We start from the raw sequence: 16,138 nt of genomic DNA on the forward strand, positions 1-16,138 counted from the left end.
CTGAAGACTCCATTGGTTCTTTGAAACTTACCTTCTTCACTTGCAACCTGGCCAGAGATAGTATGGGGTGGGAGTAGAGGAATTCTACGCCCTAGACGGGATGTACTCAGGACACCCTGCGGTTGTGTCTGTGCTGTCTTCCTTTGGTCATGCTCCCTTTAGAGGGAGGTCTGGAGGGCCCCCTCGTCTAATACGTCTCAAAGGTCACTAGCCCACGGTCCACTCCGCGCATGGTGCCGGGGGACTCAAGTCTCACAATGAATGACATCAGAAGTCTGCACAGACCTATTTGGTCATGCCTGCCAGATGGTGCGGAGACAGGATTTCATGAGCTGCACGAAGTGCTTACTAGGGTTCCAAGTTCAGGGCCGAGCCAGGCTGGGACCATGTATTCTCTTGCCTCCCCACCATGAAAAGACTCCTCTTTCTTTTTCTTTCTTTCTTTTTTTTTTTTTTTTTTTTTGGGGTATGCAGGCCTCTCCCGTTGCGGAGCACAGGCTCCGGATGCGCAGGCTCAGCGGCCATGGCTCACGGGCCCAGCCGCCCCACAGCATGTGGGATCTTCCCGGACCGGGGCACGAACCCGTGTCCCCTGCATCGGCAGGCGGACTCCCAACCACTGCGCCGCCAGGGGAAGCCCAGACTCCTCTTTCTTAAGCTACTTTTCATTCTGGACTATTCTCCGTAGTGGATGTTTACTCATCCTTTTAAGATTGCCCTGAGTTTTGAATTAGCAACTTGTGGCCTAGAATCGGGTAAAGGCTTCTAACAGTTATATTTAGCTTAAAATATAGTGAAATTCATTGTAATTATTCTGTTAATTTTCTCAGTGAGGACATTCAAACTAGATCATTTATTACTCACAGTAGAGTTTTAAAACATTGGATTGGTTATCTACATCGAAAAGTGAGCTAATTAATTGTCAGTTACTGCTTTCTTATGCATCCATAGTGGTCTTATTAAAGGCTCTCAGGCAAGCATCTATCTCACCTTGACCTGCCAGAGAACAGAGTTGTGGGAGATGCACATCAGTTTTGTCAGGGCCACTTGTCCCTGTACCTGAATTTTGGAGACACTTAAGGTCTCTTAAAGTGAGAGATTCCTTGTGGTGATGGGGGACATTAGACAAGATCATCTCCACCACCCCTTCCGACTGCAGAAGCTGAGAAGTCTCCATCTTCTGCCACAATTGAGCAATGTTTGTTCTGCTTCTAGGGAAATTCAGGACCTCCAGGGATAGCTGGACAGAAGGGAGACCCTGGTTACGCAGGACCAGCTGTGAGTACCTTCCCATTTCCAATCAAGCTGCCCGAGGGCTGGGTGCCTTACACATGGTCCTCCTTGAAAACTTTCCACTATCTCTTTTCCTCACAAAAGAGCTGTCTGCATTTTTGTTGTTGTGGTTTCTTTGTTTGTTTTTTAACCACTTCCCTTCTGATACCACAGTGGAGAAAATAGCCTTTGAGCTTTAGTGTACCAAGAAAATTTTAAAGCAAGTTTCACATGGAACTCTATAATCTAGGGTGTATCGTAATTTGCCTTTACAATTTCCTGGTGTAGGTTTGCTTGAGGTTTGTGCTGAGGACAAACTAAAGAGAACACATTTGAATACCTTTTGATTGCATCTTGTGGAGGGAGTATAGTATAGACCTCGGTTTGGGGAAGATTCCCTTTGGTCTATAAAATCCCCAAGGGAGCTACTGATTTGTGGTTGAAACCCCACTAGTGACCTAGAGCCAGGAGGGCACCTTTCTCCAACCCTTCCATATCCTTCATCATGAATGTCTTTGTTTCCTTGCTTGAATTTCTTCCTGTACTGTCTCCTGACATTGAAATTGATGAGGTTCACAGAAGAATGGAAAAGATAACTCAGGAAGTGGAAAAATCATCCTTAGAAAGAAAGGTCAGAGGGTTGGATTGGTTGAACCCAGGAGAAGATGGTAGAGTCAGGTGTTGAATCTGGAGAGGAGCCTTTAACGGGAGATGGTTAGTCCTGTTGCAGTGGGGGACGGATGAGCAGGGGCAACCGGATGGAAAGACGCTGGCTAGCCCATGAGGTGACAGCTTGACCCTCGGTGGCCACACATTGGGATGAGATGCCGAGGGCAGCCATGAATGTATCCCTGGGGTGGAATCCCGGGATGCTTAGACCTGGAGCCTCAGGGTAGCTAAGTGACTCCTGGGTGTCCCTCCTCTGACAGGATGTAGGAAGGCAGCAGGGGAAAGGCAGCTCTTCTCTCTGGAGAAGCAGCGTTTAGACTCAAGTTCAAATGTGTGATTTATGTTCATTTGCCATGAGTATCCTGGATTCCAGGGCATGGAGCTATTGATCTTACAGGGGAAACACTTCTGTCCTCAAAGTCTCTCCTTTGCTCTTCGAGCAGTTACATCAAATTTATAGGGAGAGCCTGTAAATGATCAAGGTCAGTCAGGGCCCACCTTGTTCTCTCTGTCATGTGTCTGTGGGCCCCGGGCTGTTCCTTGGTGGGAAGCTCCACAGCCCTCACGTCTGCGAGGTCTCAGCCCCCGTCCTTGTTTTGCAGGGTTACAAAGGCAGCAGAGGTGACTCGATGGACGTAAGTTGCATGTGTGCCTCGCGAGCCCTTGCCCTGTGAGCTTTCTCTGTCTGTTCTCTTACATCTTCTTTCCTTTTCCAGCAATGTGCCCTGGTCCAGAGCATCAAAGATAAATGTCGTAAGTACACGATTTTCTGCCGTCTGTGCCTCATTTTTATCCTTATGTGTGAAATTCGCACCTGGTGGACCAGGCTTTCACTCTCTTCTCTGTTCTCTTCTAGCTTGCTGCTACGGTAAGTCATTTCAGTAATTGAACTTCCTTCCAAGGAAAGCAGAAGATCCCTTTTCCAGGAAGTAGTTTGTCTGTGAAAACCCTCCCCCTTCCCACAGGGCCCCTGGAATGCCCTGTCTTCCCGACGGAGCTGGCCTTCGCCTTGGACACCTCTGAGGGAGTCACCCAGGACGCATTCAGCCGGATGAGGGATGTGGTCCTGAAGATCGTGGATGACCTGACCATCGCCGAGAGCAACTGCCCGCGGGGCGCCCGTGTGGCCGTGGTCACCTACAACAATGAGGTCACCACGGAGATCCGCTTTGCTGACTCCAAGAAGAAGTCCGTTCTCCAGGACAAGATCAAGAACCTTCAGGTGGCTCTGACGTCCAAGCAGCAGAGTCTGGAAACTGCCATGTCCTTCGTGGCCAGAAACACGTTTAAGCGGGTGCGGAATGGATTCCTGATGAGGAAGGTGGCGGTTTTCTTCAGCAATAAACCCACGAGGGAGTCCCCGCAGCTCAGGGAGGCCGTGCTCAAGCTCTCAGATGCTGGGATCACACCATTGTTCCTCACGAGCCAGGAGGACCGGCAGCTGGTCAACGCCCTGCAGGTCTGTGCTCTGGGCATCTCTGACTCTGAGAACGTGCTTGGGTGCAACTGTATCCTCCCTGATGGGTTTGCACCCCTTAGCTTCTAGATGAGGCTGGTCTCACTTGCGAGACTTCCAGAACATCCTGATGGCTCTGGCACTAGATGGACATCCAAAGGCCCATGACTTATTCCCACTAGGTCCCTCTTTGCTTCTTGGATGAGGCTCTCCCAGGCTGACCCTGGAGGCCTACAGTCTCCTTGGGAGGTTCTCCAGACATCAGCCAGCCCAACACCCAAGGTGCATCCCTGTTCAAATATTTCTCAGCCAGGCTGGCATCTAACAATGAAACAAGTTATTTAAGCATAGGACGAGGAAGCATTAGCTTCAGCCTATGAAGCAGCTAAGTGTTTCCTTATTCTTTGCTTAAATGACTTGTATAATTGTTATACTACTAATATATATATATATATAAAGATTAATTAGTCAATTAATATTTACTCAGTGCTGATTGTGGCTTTGCAGTCCAGGATGGGTGGATGATGGGTAGGAAGGGACACAGCGGGACCAGGAGTGAGGAGGTCTTGGCTCTAGTGCCAGTCCAACCACCTTCTAGCTTTAAGTCACCAAAAGTAACACGGCCCTGTCACTTATGCTCTCTGTGCCTCAGATTTCTCACCTGTAACAGAGGCTGGTGGATGAGATGGTCCCTAGCATCTTCCTTTCCAAACTGGATGTTCTACGGTTTTATCACTGCCACGTCAGCAAGAGACAGTTGGGTCACTGGCACCATCTCTTAGGGTTTATTCTGCCAAACTCCAGGCCAATTGGAGAACATAGTATTGGGCTTTCGGCTCCAGCTTGGGCTACCAGCCTTACGTTCCTATTAGGGGATCATGTATACATCTCCCCTTGTGAGGGCTGAGTGATCCAGAGCCACGCATGTTTCCTGAAAAGCATAGTTTCAGCAAGTTCAAAAAGTCAAATATTCATTCATTTATTCAATTTAATGATGATGTGCCAGGGGCTGTGATGGGCAGGACATTCTGAGTCTTCTGGAAGTGATTTCATAACTTGCTTTGTTGTTAAATCCCTTTCTAGACCTGGGCCCATGGGAGAGGGACGGACTGAATATTTGTTAGTCGCTATTATTATTGCTAGATAACAATGACATTTAGGTCCCTGTTCTTTGGTAGAGGCTATACCAGGTACTTTACATACATTATCCAATTTAATCTTCCAAATAACTTCTTGGGAATTTACCATTATCTCCACTTTGCAGCTAAGGAAACTGAATTCCAGAGAAGTTAAATAATTGTGCTTCAGGTCCAGCAGGAGTGGGATTTGAACTCCGGTTCATCTCATTGGGAGAAAACCTGTTTTCCTATCATAATCAGTGCCTTCCTTCCTAACCCCGCTTCCCAAGAAAGAGAAGATATTGATCTGTTGGGGGGTTTATTTAACTGATGTGTTTATTAAATAATTATTTAATTTAATTATTTAATAATTATTAAAGAATTATTTAATTGATGTGTTTATTGAATAATTGTGTTTATTTAATTGATGTGTATTCTTCAGCTGCATTTTCAAATGGTAACTTACCCCGTGTACTCCTACTAAGGATTTCCTTTTGTTTAAACCAGATCAATAACACAGCAGTGGGTCATGCCCTCGTCCTACCAGCTAGTGGAGACCTCACGGACTTCTTGGAGAAAGTCCTGACGTGTCACGTCTGCTTGGGTAAGGTGCTTCTCTAAGAGAAAAAAAATCTGTCCGGCTGCAATTGCAAAACACACTATCTACAGAGGGACATTTGAGTGAATAATCATCATCTGCACAAAGAGCTTAAGTTAAATGAAGATTCACATAGTCTTGTATTTACCAGTGTCTATGCTGCGTGAGTAGTTTCCATCCTTAAAGCCGACTGCCCCCAAACAGAGCCTCTCTCTGTGAAGAGAATGATTAGTTCCATAGGTAACAAAGGAGGAAGTGGGCTCTGCTTATATTTTGACCTTGGAGTCCAGAATTTTATTATCTGGTTTTGTTTTATTATCTGGTAATGTGTTTCTGGAACACATTTCTTCAAGGAGTGGCAAGGAAGCAAGGTAGTTTTCTTTTCTTTCCTTTTCTTTCATTGTGCCAATGCCATAGTATGTTAACAAGGATTTCGGCCTGATTTGTTTCCTCTAGTAAGTGCTAGGTGATGAAAACTGAAATCTGGCCATGATATTGTCAGCAAGGTATACATAGGTTTCTACATTATGTGACAATTCTAATGACCCCAGGCTCCCTGCAGACTGATGTGCAGTATCTCGCCAGGAGAGTCACAGAATAAACGGGCTGCCATGCTTCTTTCTAGACATCTGCAACATCGACCCATCCTGTGGATTTGGCAACTGGAGGCCTTCCTTCAGGGACCGGAGAGCAGCGGGCAGCGACGTGGATATCGACATGGCTTTCATCTTAGATAGCTCCGAGTCCACCACTCCGTTCCAGTTCAATGAGATGAGGAAGTACATACAGTACCTGGTCCAACAGCTGGACATGAGCCCAGACCCCAAGGCCTCCCAGCACTTCGCCAGAGTGGCGGTCGTGCAGCAGGCACCCTATGAGTCCGTGGGCAACGCCAGCATGCCGCCCGTGAAGGTGGAATTCTCCCTGACTGACTACGGCTCCAAGGAGAAGCTCCTGGCCTTCCTTGGCAGCAGGATGGCACAGCTCCAGGGGACCAGGGCTTTGGGCAGCGCCATCGACTATACCATTGAGAACATCTTTGAAAGTGCACCCAACCCACGGGACCTGAAGCTCGTGGTCCTGATGCTGACGGGCGAGGTGCAGAACCAGCAGCTGCAGGAGGCCCAGAGAGCCATCCTGCAGGCCAAATGCAAGGGTTACTTCTTCGTGATCCTGGGCATTGGTAGGAAGGTGAACGTCAAGGAGCTGTACAGCTTCGCCAGTGAACCAAACGACGTCTTCTTCAAACTCATGGACAAGTCTACTGAGCTCAACGAAGAGCCTCTGATGCGCTTCGGGAGGCTGTTGCCATCCTTCATCAGCAGTAAGTCCTGCGCACACTTGGCCCCCAGGGATGGGGCTGCAGGCATGGGAATGATAGCTAGTGTGCCCATGTTGACCCGTCCATTCATTCAACAAGTATATGCTGGCACCTACCACATCCCAGACACACTGTTAGGAGCTGGGGTGGGCAGTTGACACAGACGGGAATCCTGCCCTTGTTCACTCGTTTATTCAACCAGACCTGACTAGACCCTTCCCAGCCATGGACTGTGTCCCTGTTTATAGTTTATAAACTATAGTTTATAGTTTGGGAGTTTATAGTCTAGGTGGGTGAAGGGGTCAAGTGCACATTCATTAGGCATGACATGATACGCTGTTATGTCACACTGAGTGTGCCCTGATGGGGATCAGGGAAGCTTCTAGAAGGAGCAGCATTGATCTGGGCTTAGCCCCCAACCATACACTTGGATACCTCTGAGCCTTTACCCGATATGGCTCTCCCTCCGCTAAATGATCTCCACCCTTGCTCAGCGACAAACCCGCATTCATCTTCAAAAATTGTCTCCAGACCCCCTGCTCACTGCGATGGTCCCCACTCCCAAGGCTCGGGCATTGTTAATCAGGATGTTGTACTTACCGCATCTATCACATGGCCCGTTGGTCATTCATTTATGGGTATGTGGTCCCAGTAGACTGCACATCCTGGAGGAGGTGTGTCATTCATCACTGCCTTGATGGAGTCAGGCACAGAAAAGCATCTAACCAATGAGGGAGATTTATAAAGTATGACCTGTCTCCCTAAAGTTTTAGGGGAAAAATGTGAAGCAAGGGTAGGCCAGCAAGTTCACCCAGGAGCCACTATTACCGTCTTCGGACAATTAAAACAGAAGTTTTGTTAAACAGCACTGAGAAAATGTTCAAAGTAATTCTATTATAATGTGATGTCCAAGAGCTTGGAACTTGGTACATTCTGCACTTGATTTTTCTTCTATTCCTGTCTTCCCTCACATTGAGAAAGTGCTACCTTTAACTTAATCACCCAAATATTGCCAAATAGGAGATACTGGCTTGAGACGTTTTATGGATCAAGCACCATTATGCTTCATGTTTCAAATCACTGGGCTTAGATTGTCTGGAAGAATGAATTAATTCAACAAATATTCACGAACTACCTATACGTGATCCATTTAACGCCTTAGCAGATTGATTTTAATTTGCGTGTGGTTCACATGCCCTTAAATATTTCCTTCTCTCTTTTTCTCTAGGTAAAGATGCTTTTTACCTGTCCCCAGATATCAGGAAACAGTGTGATTGGTTCCAAGGGGACCAACCGGCAAAGAATCTTGTGCAGTTTGGTTACAAACAAATGTAAGTGATTATAATAACTGTCTTAGAAATTAGAGCGCTAGAGGGAATGCAGAGGTCCTTCAGCCAACGCCTAACTTTATGGGGTGAGGATGTTGAGATCCAGAAAACGTGACTTCCCAAATGTCACGTGGAGCATTTCAGGGGAAGAGTCTGTTGTATCCATTAGCTTTTACTGTGTAACAAATTACCTGAAACTTACTGGCTTACAATAACAACTGTTTATGTAGTTTGAGATTCTGTGGGCTGGTGGGTTTTGCTTGGGCTCAGCTGGGCAGTTCTTCTGGCCTCTACAGAGCTCATTTTCATGTTTGTGGTCAGCTGCTGGTCAGCTGTGGACTGGCGGTCTAGGGTGGTCTCATGTGGCAACCGTGGGTTTGTGCACAAGGAGACTGGGAGGGTTCCGTGAGAGAAGGTGGAGGTAAGCAAGGCCTCCTGAGGTCTAGGCTAGAGCTGGTACACTGTTACCTGTGCCCTATCCTACTGGCCAAAGCGTGACCAAAGCTGGCCTCGCTAGATTCAAGAGTGGGGAGCTGGGCTTGTTGGGGGAACCTGCCACATCACATTGCAAAGGCTGTGGGTACAGAGAAAGTGGGCCACTGGGGCCATATGTCCCAACAGTCTACTATAACTGGTGTGCAATGATTTCATACAGAAAGATTGGATACATTAAGCAAGAAATGGACTCGCTGTCTCTCAAAATGATTAATGCTGTAATGACACAGGTGATGGTGTTGGCAAAGGGAGGGGACATGCATGGTCTCCTAGGAAGACCGATGAGATGGATGGGAGGTGGGTGGGGCTGCAGTGCCCATGGTGATGCTGGCTGCTCGGCATATGCTCCATGGCCTTATGTCCAGTGCCATCGTTGGTGCCAACTCCAGGAGTAGAGAGGAGGGCACTGTGGCTGTGTGACAGAGGGCTGGGCAAGGGGGACGTGGTGGCAGGAAGTGAGGTCAGGCACTGTACCAGCAATTCTGTCCCTCAAGAGAAGGCCACAGAGGATCATGCTTTGGGAGAAGGGGAGGTTTTGTCTGTTGCATTCAGATGAGATGCAGATTCGAATTATCCCTGTAAAGCGACTGCCTGCCTTACGCTTGGCTGAGCCCCAGGGTGACCTCTTCCAACCGCCCATGCTTCTCCCTACACCCCTTAACTCCTTCAGCTTTTGTCTTTGTCCTCAGAGGGAACGCTTCACATTTCAGCCTAGTAAGTTGAAAATCATTCCCAAGGCAGCGGTGACCCTTCTCTGGTGCTGTGATGCTCATTCTGCTTGATCTAGGTTCACAGGTTCTGTTTTTCTAGCCTTGTATTATCTGTATAATTTCCCTGGAACATTCCATCAGGTTGGCTCAACTTTATATTTAGGAAAACAGAATGAACAAAGCAACCTAGTATCTGAAGTTTTATGACAGCAACTTGAAAATATACTGCCTATGCCATATAGCATGACATTTCTATAAAATAATGAATGTTCATCTCAGGGCAAGTAATGAACAAAATTGGGTCTGCGCTAGCATGTCTGATGGTTATATTGCTGTTCTCTTTAGGGATTCATAGTAAATCAAGAAATTGTGAGAAAAACAACCACATACACAAAAATTAATACAAACAAAAATATACAACACGCCCTAGGAATGAAAGCGTATGCCGATTTGATCATTTTCCAGCTCAACACAGCATCTTGCTTATTTTTTTATTTAAACTTTTTAATGGAAGTATAGTTAATTTACAATGTTGTGTTAATTTCTGCTGTACAGTAAAGTGATTCACTTACACATATATACATTTTTTAATATTCTTTTCCATTATGGTTTATCACAGGTTATCGAATATGGTTCTCTGTGCTATACATCAGGACCTTGTTATGTATCCATCCTGTATATGATAGCTTACATCTGATAACCCCCAACCTCCCACTCCATCCCTCCCCCAGCCAGCCCCCCAGCCGGGGGCAACCACAAGTGTGTTCTCTCTGTCTGTCTATTTCGTAGATAGCTTCACTTAACACAGCATCTGGTTGAGCGGCTACTTTCTTATAACGAGCGTAGCTATTAACTGATCTTAGTTTTTGGTGTATGCGTTTCAGTTGATCAATTTTTATAATTAGAGCATTATTTAAATATTTTATCTTTACTATTTATTATGAACAAAAAGTATTATTATTATTATGACAATATTTATTTCTGTTTCTTTGCTCTCTTCCAGCTTTTATAAATTGAAAATAAGATTTCAGGTGTATTTATAGTACAATAGAGGCTTCATTTTTAATAATTCTATTTTTTATATGCTGTTCAATGTCTTTCTGTGGCGCAGATCCTAAAAGGAAGGAATTTAGTATATGCAATGCTATATGGAATATGTAAAAGCCACTGCATGCATTTTGGTGAGATAGCAAATTTTGTATAGCGCATGGAGTTATGTCTTTGTCTATTTTAGATAGCAGGAGAAAATACGTATGAGTTGAAATAATATTTAATATGTTTTAACAGAAATGTTCCGAATAATGTTACTTCAAGTCCTACATCTAAACCAGTGACCACAGCAAAGCCAGTGACCACCACCACCAAACCAATAACAGTGGTAAACCTGCCGGCCTCAAAGCCAGCTTCCATGAGACCTGTGGCCGAGAGATCCGTGGCTGGGAGACCCATGGCCACCAAGCCTGAGGCCGCCAAGCCCGAGGCCGCCAAGCCCTTGGCCAAGCCAGTGGCCACCAAGCCCGAGGTCGCCAAGCCTGTGACCACCAAGCTTGTGGCCACCAAGCCTGAGGCCACCAAGCCCGAAGTTGCCAAGCCCGTGGCCAGCAAGCCTGAGGCCACCAAGCCGGAGGTTTCGAAGACAGCCACAGTCAGACCCGCACTGGCCGCGAGGCCCGCAGCAGCAAAGCCGGCCCCTGCCAGACTCCCTGCTGCTGCCAAACCCATGGCCGCAAAGCCCGAGGCCCCCAGGCCCCAGGCAGCCAAACTGGCCGCCACCAGGCCAGCCACTGCTAAGCCCATGGGTAAGAAAGCCACCTACCTGGGATGCCTCATTTACTGTGTCCAGGGCTTGTCCCTTGAAGCCTGTTTGCAAAGCAATCCAGACACGGTCCTTGATCTGCAATCTGACATCTAGATGATGTATTTTGAAAGGTGCTGGTTTGAGCATGGAATTACCAAAACATCCCTTTTTATCTATATTAGAAAGTAATCTTTCTCTTCCCCCCCCCCCGCCCCCCGCCCACCGTGAGGCTGGTGAGTTCCAAGCAAAGAGCAGGTGAAATACCCACCCCTCCGCCGCCTCTGCTGCCCGTTTTCCCACTCCCCACCCCAGCCCCAAACCCCCATCGGGGCAAGCATGGGAGCGGCTCATTCTCTCAGGGGTGTCAGTGGGCGGCCACCACCCACCTCTCCTGGAAATGCAACTGTCTTCAGTTAAAGGGATGAGTGCTAAGTAGACGTAGGGTTTTAGACCCCGTCGAGGGAGTGAGAGAGAGAGAGAGAGAGAGAGAGAGAGAGAGAGAGAGAGCCTGTTGTCAGCTCTTAAGTGGTGAAGCTTATGCTTCTATGCTATAGTTCTGGAGCCAGACCCGCCTCCCTTAGAGTATGACTCCCGAAGGTCTGGTTGGAGCTTTGTAATTGCAGAAGCCTTGTCCCCGCTGGGAAGCATGTACCCATAGAGAAGAGGCCCAAGCCTCGTGCTGTGGCAACATTGGGGCGTTGCGTTTAGCAAATTGAAAAGTTAGAGCCCAGACGATTGTTCTGTCCCCACAGACCAAACTACGCGCTGGTACTGCCCCTGGGAAGAATGCATTCCAGGCTGGATTAGTTACGGGGGTTGGGGGTTGGTGGGCTTAATGGGACTCAGACTGTGTTATGTTATTTTTCCCACAGAGAAGATGCTAGAAGTTCCTATAGAGTCACAAACTGTATGGAAAAGTGAAGGCAGGATGTATGTGCTCCTGAGAAAATGGAGATTGTCTTCATTTTATGAAGAGAGAGAAGCAGGGATTCCTTGAAAGAATTTCATGTCATACCCTAAAGTTCCATGATGTATATTTAATATATTTTAAATTAGGGGCCTCGTTCTGTCTTGAACGCTTCAGATTAAGCACCTGAACCACACAGTTTCAAAGTATTTCCTTAATAAGAGAGATTTTCAACAGGAAAAAAAAGGTAATCGTGTACCTGGCCGATGAACAATGAGATTTTTGATTACTGTGAATTTCACGTTTCACATATGCTGGTGGGTTACAAGATCAGTATTTCTCTGGAGCTTGAAAGAGAAGCTAGTTGTCTGCCTCACCTAAATTTCAGATCGACCGTGTACTGGTATATCTCTTTTAGAGTTCATCTCCGGCCTGTGTGTTACAGTCATTTAGGGTTTTATTTTGTCTCCTGCTCTCAGCACTCCATCTTGCAGTTAAGGCACCCCGAGAGGTCCACGCGTCTGAAATCACAGAGAACAGCGTCAAACTCCACTGGGAGAGGCCCGAGCCCCCCAGCCCTTATTTATACAACCTCACCATCACCTCGGCCCACGATCAGTCCCCGGTTCTGAAGCAGAACCTCACGGTCACAGACCACGTCATCGGGGGCCTGTTCCCTGGGCAGACGTACCATGTCACGGTGATCTGTTACCTAAGGTCTCAGGTCAGAGCCATCTACCAAGGCAGTTTCAGTACAAGTAAGTGCACTGTCGGTTTAAGGAAGGTTGGTACCTATCTCTGCGTGGGAGATCCAACGGCGCCATAGAGGGAACAGTGCTTGTTCACTGACCTTTTCTGAAACAGCAACAAGGTTAAAGCGAAATCCTGTGTGTTTCGGTTGCACCCAACTTGATAACTTAACGAAACGGAAAATGGGTTCCTTGTGAACTGCTGTCCTGCCTTGGGCGTCCTGGGCTACTTGATGCAGGAAATCAGATCCGTGTGGCCTGAGTGCAGCCCCTTCCCAGGGAGGAAGAAATACGGCCATGGAACCTGGCTGGGTCTTGGCTGCCCACCATGTCCCGTGTCGGAAGCATGTTCCCATGGTCAGTGAACAGAAAACACCACTGAGTCATGGCTCCTTAGGGAGTCTCATCCCAGGGGCCACGGGATGTCCACAGGCACAGTCGAAAGGGCACCAGCGCTTCCCTCCCCTGGTCTCATCGTGCTCAGGCTCTGCCCTCTGCTGTGTTGGCCCTGTGGCTCCTTTGCTGCCCCGAGTCCTGACCTGCATGATTTCCCAGCCCCCTCCCCAAGTTCTCCTGGACCCTCACCCCCACCCCTGACTCTTCTCGACCCCCTGCTGTTCCTGGGACGTGGAGGGGCGGCTCCCATTCTTTTCTCTTGGGCCAGAGTTATTCATATCAAGGAACTATGATTGAGGAAAGGCAATTCCCATCAGTTACCATACAACCCATGAAGATTTGAGTCCAAAGACCCTTCAACCCCAGGGCTCTGCTTCCTTGGAAGGAAGCAGAAGATGTTATGTGGAAAAATGCGAGGATCTCTTCCAGGTTCAGAAATTTCCTCCGTTTGCTTGTTGAGATGAATCAAAAGTGCAGACAACAGACATAAGCAGTGTGTGTGGAGACTTCTTGGGTCTCTGCGTTTCAGTGGCCCCTCCTTACATAAGACATGACCCAGGATGGCAAGCCTGCCTCAGTCCCATAGGGTTCCTAAGCCTTTCATTTTCTGAGTTACCTATTAGTGGTGTATCTTTTTCTTTTATAGAGAAAATTCAGCCTCCATCTCCGCAAACGGCGAGGTCAGCTTCTAGTTCAACCATCAATCTAGTGGTGAGCGCAGAACGGCTGGCTGGGAGTAAAACAGGTGAGCTGTGAAACTATCAGGTCCACTGCAGCACTAAGAAAGCGTTCTTCTGAACAGTTTAATCTGCTGGGGTTCTAATTCTCAGACCAGGAGAGACTTGTATGGAGAAAGTTTCAAAGTGGCTCTGTGTGGCCCCTCCTGGGCTTATTCTGCACATTCCAAGTTGCCTGTCCCCAGGATCTTAGAAAAAGTTGAATGAGCGCTGCTTTGGGAGCCGTAGCCAGGAACTCATGTGTCCCTTAGTCATTTCCCTGGTGCCTCATCTTGGGACTCGAGTTGATTTGTGGTGTGTGATGCAGCGAAGCATAAGATTTCATCCGCTTGGTGATTTAATCTAATAAAAAACTGCTTAGAAGAATACAAGACAATTCAGACTGGAATCCATGAAATAAATGGTTTGGAAGTGACCCATGGGATCAATGTTCTGGTCCCAATTTCCTAAGCACACGCCCTGGCTTAGTCTAGCCTGCCATTCTCTATGTGTCTGACCCCAAGCATGTGCACATTTTATGTGAAATCCGTGATGAGTTAGATGTGTTTCTGGAAGTGACAGTTGTGACTTGCTTTTGTCCTGGGCAGTGGAACGCTGGGGGACCCGTGACCTCTTTTTCAGGGGAACATGAGCTATGATTGTTCATCTGTGGGAAACTGGTTATTGAAAGAGCCGATATGCTTTGCTTAAGAGTATTCTGCAAAAGATATTGGTACTAATTCCACAGTCAAGGGTATTTAGATATCTTATTGTTTACAGACCCCAAAGCAAAGGGTTTCCACTAGTTATAGGGACAGTTCATTAGTTTTTGACATATTGGCCACAGTCAGGAGAAGGAAGGCATATCTCTTTACGTTGTTAATTTCTGCAACGGATTATGACGAAAGCTGTATATCGACTGCCCAGCTGCTTTCCTACAGTGCGAGATTTAAAAGCAGCTGTGCTTTCTCGATATGCCCTGCATTGTCAGAAGCAGCAACACATTATTTTTTGAGCTGTTGGCAAGGATTCCCTATTTTACTCTTTCCAGTTTAAGTTTTAAAGTGACCCTTGTTTCTCCACCTCATCCTTTTTGTAGAGTTTGCATCGTATCTCATCAGTGTTTAAATGAAATTGGGTGGTTTCTGACTCCACACACCCATCTCTTTGGGGCCACTTGGAAATACAGCGCTCTCAATTCTTTTAGTTGTTTCTAGAGGGAATCTTCTCTATTACCAGAATAGTATTTTTCTTTAACATCTTTATTGGAGTATAATTGCTTTACATTGTTGTGTTAGTTGCTGCTGTATAACAAAGTGAATCAGCTATACATATACATATATCCCCATATCCCCTCCCTCTTGCGTCTCCCTCCCACCCTCCTTATCCCACCCCTCTAGCTGGTCACAAAGCACCAAGCTGATCTCCCTGTGCTATGCTGCTGCTTCCAATTAGCTATCTATTTTACATTTGGTAGTGTGTATGTGTCAAGGCCACTCTCTCACTTTGTTCCAGCTTACCCTTCCCCCTCCCTGTGTCCTCAAGTCCATTTCCTACATCTGCATCTTTATTCCTGTCCAGCCCCTAGGCTCATCAGAACAATTTTTTTTTTTTAGATTCCATATATATGTGTTAGCATACGATATTTGTTTTTCTCTTTCTGACTTACTTCACTCTGTATGACAGACCCTAGGTCCATCCACCTCACTACAAATAATTCAATTTCGTTTCTTCTTATGGCTGAGTAGTATTCCATTGCATATATGTGCCACATCTTCTTTATCCATTCATCTGTTGATGGACACTTAGGTTGCTTCCATGTCCTGGCTATTGTGAATAGTGTTGCAATGAACATTGTGGTACATGACTCTTTTTCAATTATGGTTTTCTCAGGGTATATGCCCAGTAGTGGGATTGCTGGGTCATCTGGTAGTTCTATTTTTAGTTTTTTAAGGAACCTCCATACTGTTCTCCATAGTGGCTGGAATAGTATTTTATTCCATTGATGGACTTTCCCTGTGTCCATGTATACATGGTTGATGTATATCTGTACATCTACATTTATCTATCTACCTATCTATCTTTTAATTCATCCACAACCCATACTGACATGTGGTATCAGGAGTTACTAGAAAAAGATGATGAGTCAATGCAGGAATTATGAAACTATTACATACACAGATGTGTGATAAGGGTCAAAAAACCAACTACTTATAGAGCTGCAAAATGTTTTAAAATAGTTTACTTTTAGAAACAAGTTTAGGAATTGGTCTGTGTTAGAGACAGCCACGTGTTTTTCAGACTCCTTTTGCCTTTCCAATGGAAAGATTGACAGAAAACCAAGAAATTCTCTCCTCTTGACATAAATTTATGGGAACAATTCAAGAATTCATGGTAGATTGGGTAATTAAGTTTTAACTTAAGAGTTGTATAAAAAGATTTTATAAAAACTTTTAATGCTATGATTTTTAAATCAAACTAAAAAAATGCCAGTATGGATGTGGCATGGTAGTTTGGGATGGAGAAGAAAACAAGTCTCAACCCCTTTGATTTCTTATTTTTTAATTGAAGTATAGTCAATTTACAATGGTGTGTTAGTTTCTGG

At 46.3% G+C, this 16,138-nt stretch overlaps 1 protein-coding gene across 8 annotated transcripts in view; it reads left to right on the forward strand.

The window, feature by feature from the left end:
• COL6A3 (collagen type VI alpha 3 chain) overlaps positions 1-16,138 on the forward strand; it is an 86,162-nt gene that overhangs the window by 60,042 nt on the left and 9,982 nt on the right. For 7 of the 8 annotated variants that reach the window (XM_027117352.1, XM_027117336.1, XM_027117369.1 and 4 more), the window contains 11 exons: positions 1,216-1,278; positions 2,544-2,576; positions 2,658-2,694; positions 2,798-2,809; positions 2,907-3,400; positions 5,023-5,119; positions 5,739-6,437; positions 7,663-7,765; positions 10,255-10,766; positions 12,152-12,430; positions 13,464-13,562. In XM_027117352.1, the coding sequence (XP_026973153.1) occupies positions 1,216-1,278; positions 2,544-2,576; positions 2,658-2,694; positions 2,798-2,809; positions 2,907-3,400; positions 5,023-5,119; positions 5,739-6,437; positions 7,663-7,765; positions 10,255-10,766; positions 12,152-12,430; positions 13,464-13,562 (2,428 nt within the window). The remainder of the gene's footprint in view (positions 1-1,215; positions 1,279-2,543; positions 2,577-2,657; positions 2,695-2,797; positions 2,810-2,906; positions 3,401-5,022; positions 5,120-5,738; positions 6,438-7,662; positions 7,766-10,254; positions 10,767-12,151; positions 12,431-13,463; positions 13,563-16,138) is intronic. The other variant, XM_027117344.1, reaches the window with a different exon arrangement.

The sequence above is a fragment of the Aethalodelphis obliquidens genome, unplaced genomic scaffold (assembly GCF_003676395.1).
Source record: "Aethalodelphis obliquidens isolate GAN/ISIS:26980383/991018 unplaced genomic scaffold, ASM367639v1 scaffold2, whole genome shotgun sequence".
Taxonomy (NCBI): Eukaryota; Metazoa; Chordata; class Mammalia; order Artiodactyla; family Delphinidae; genus Aethalodelphis; species Aethalodelphis obliquidens.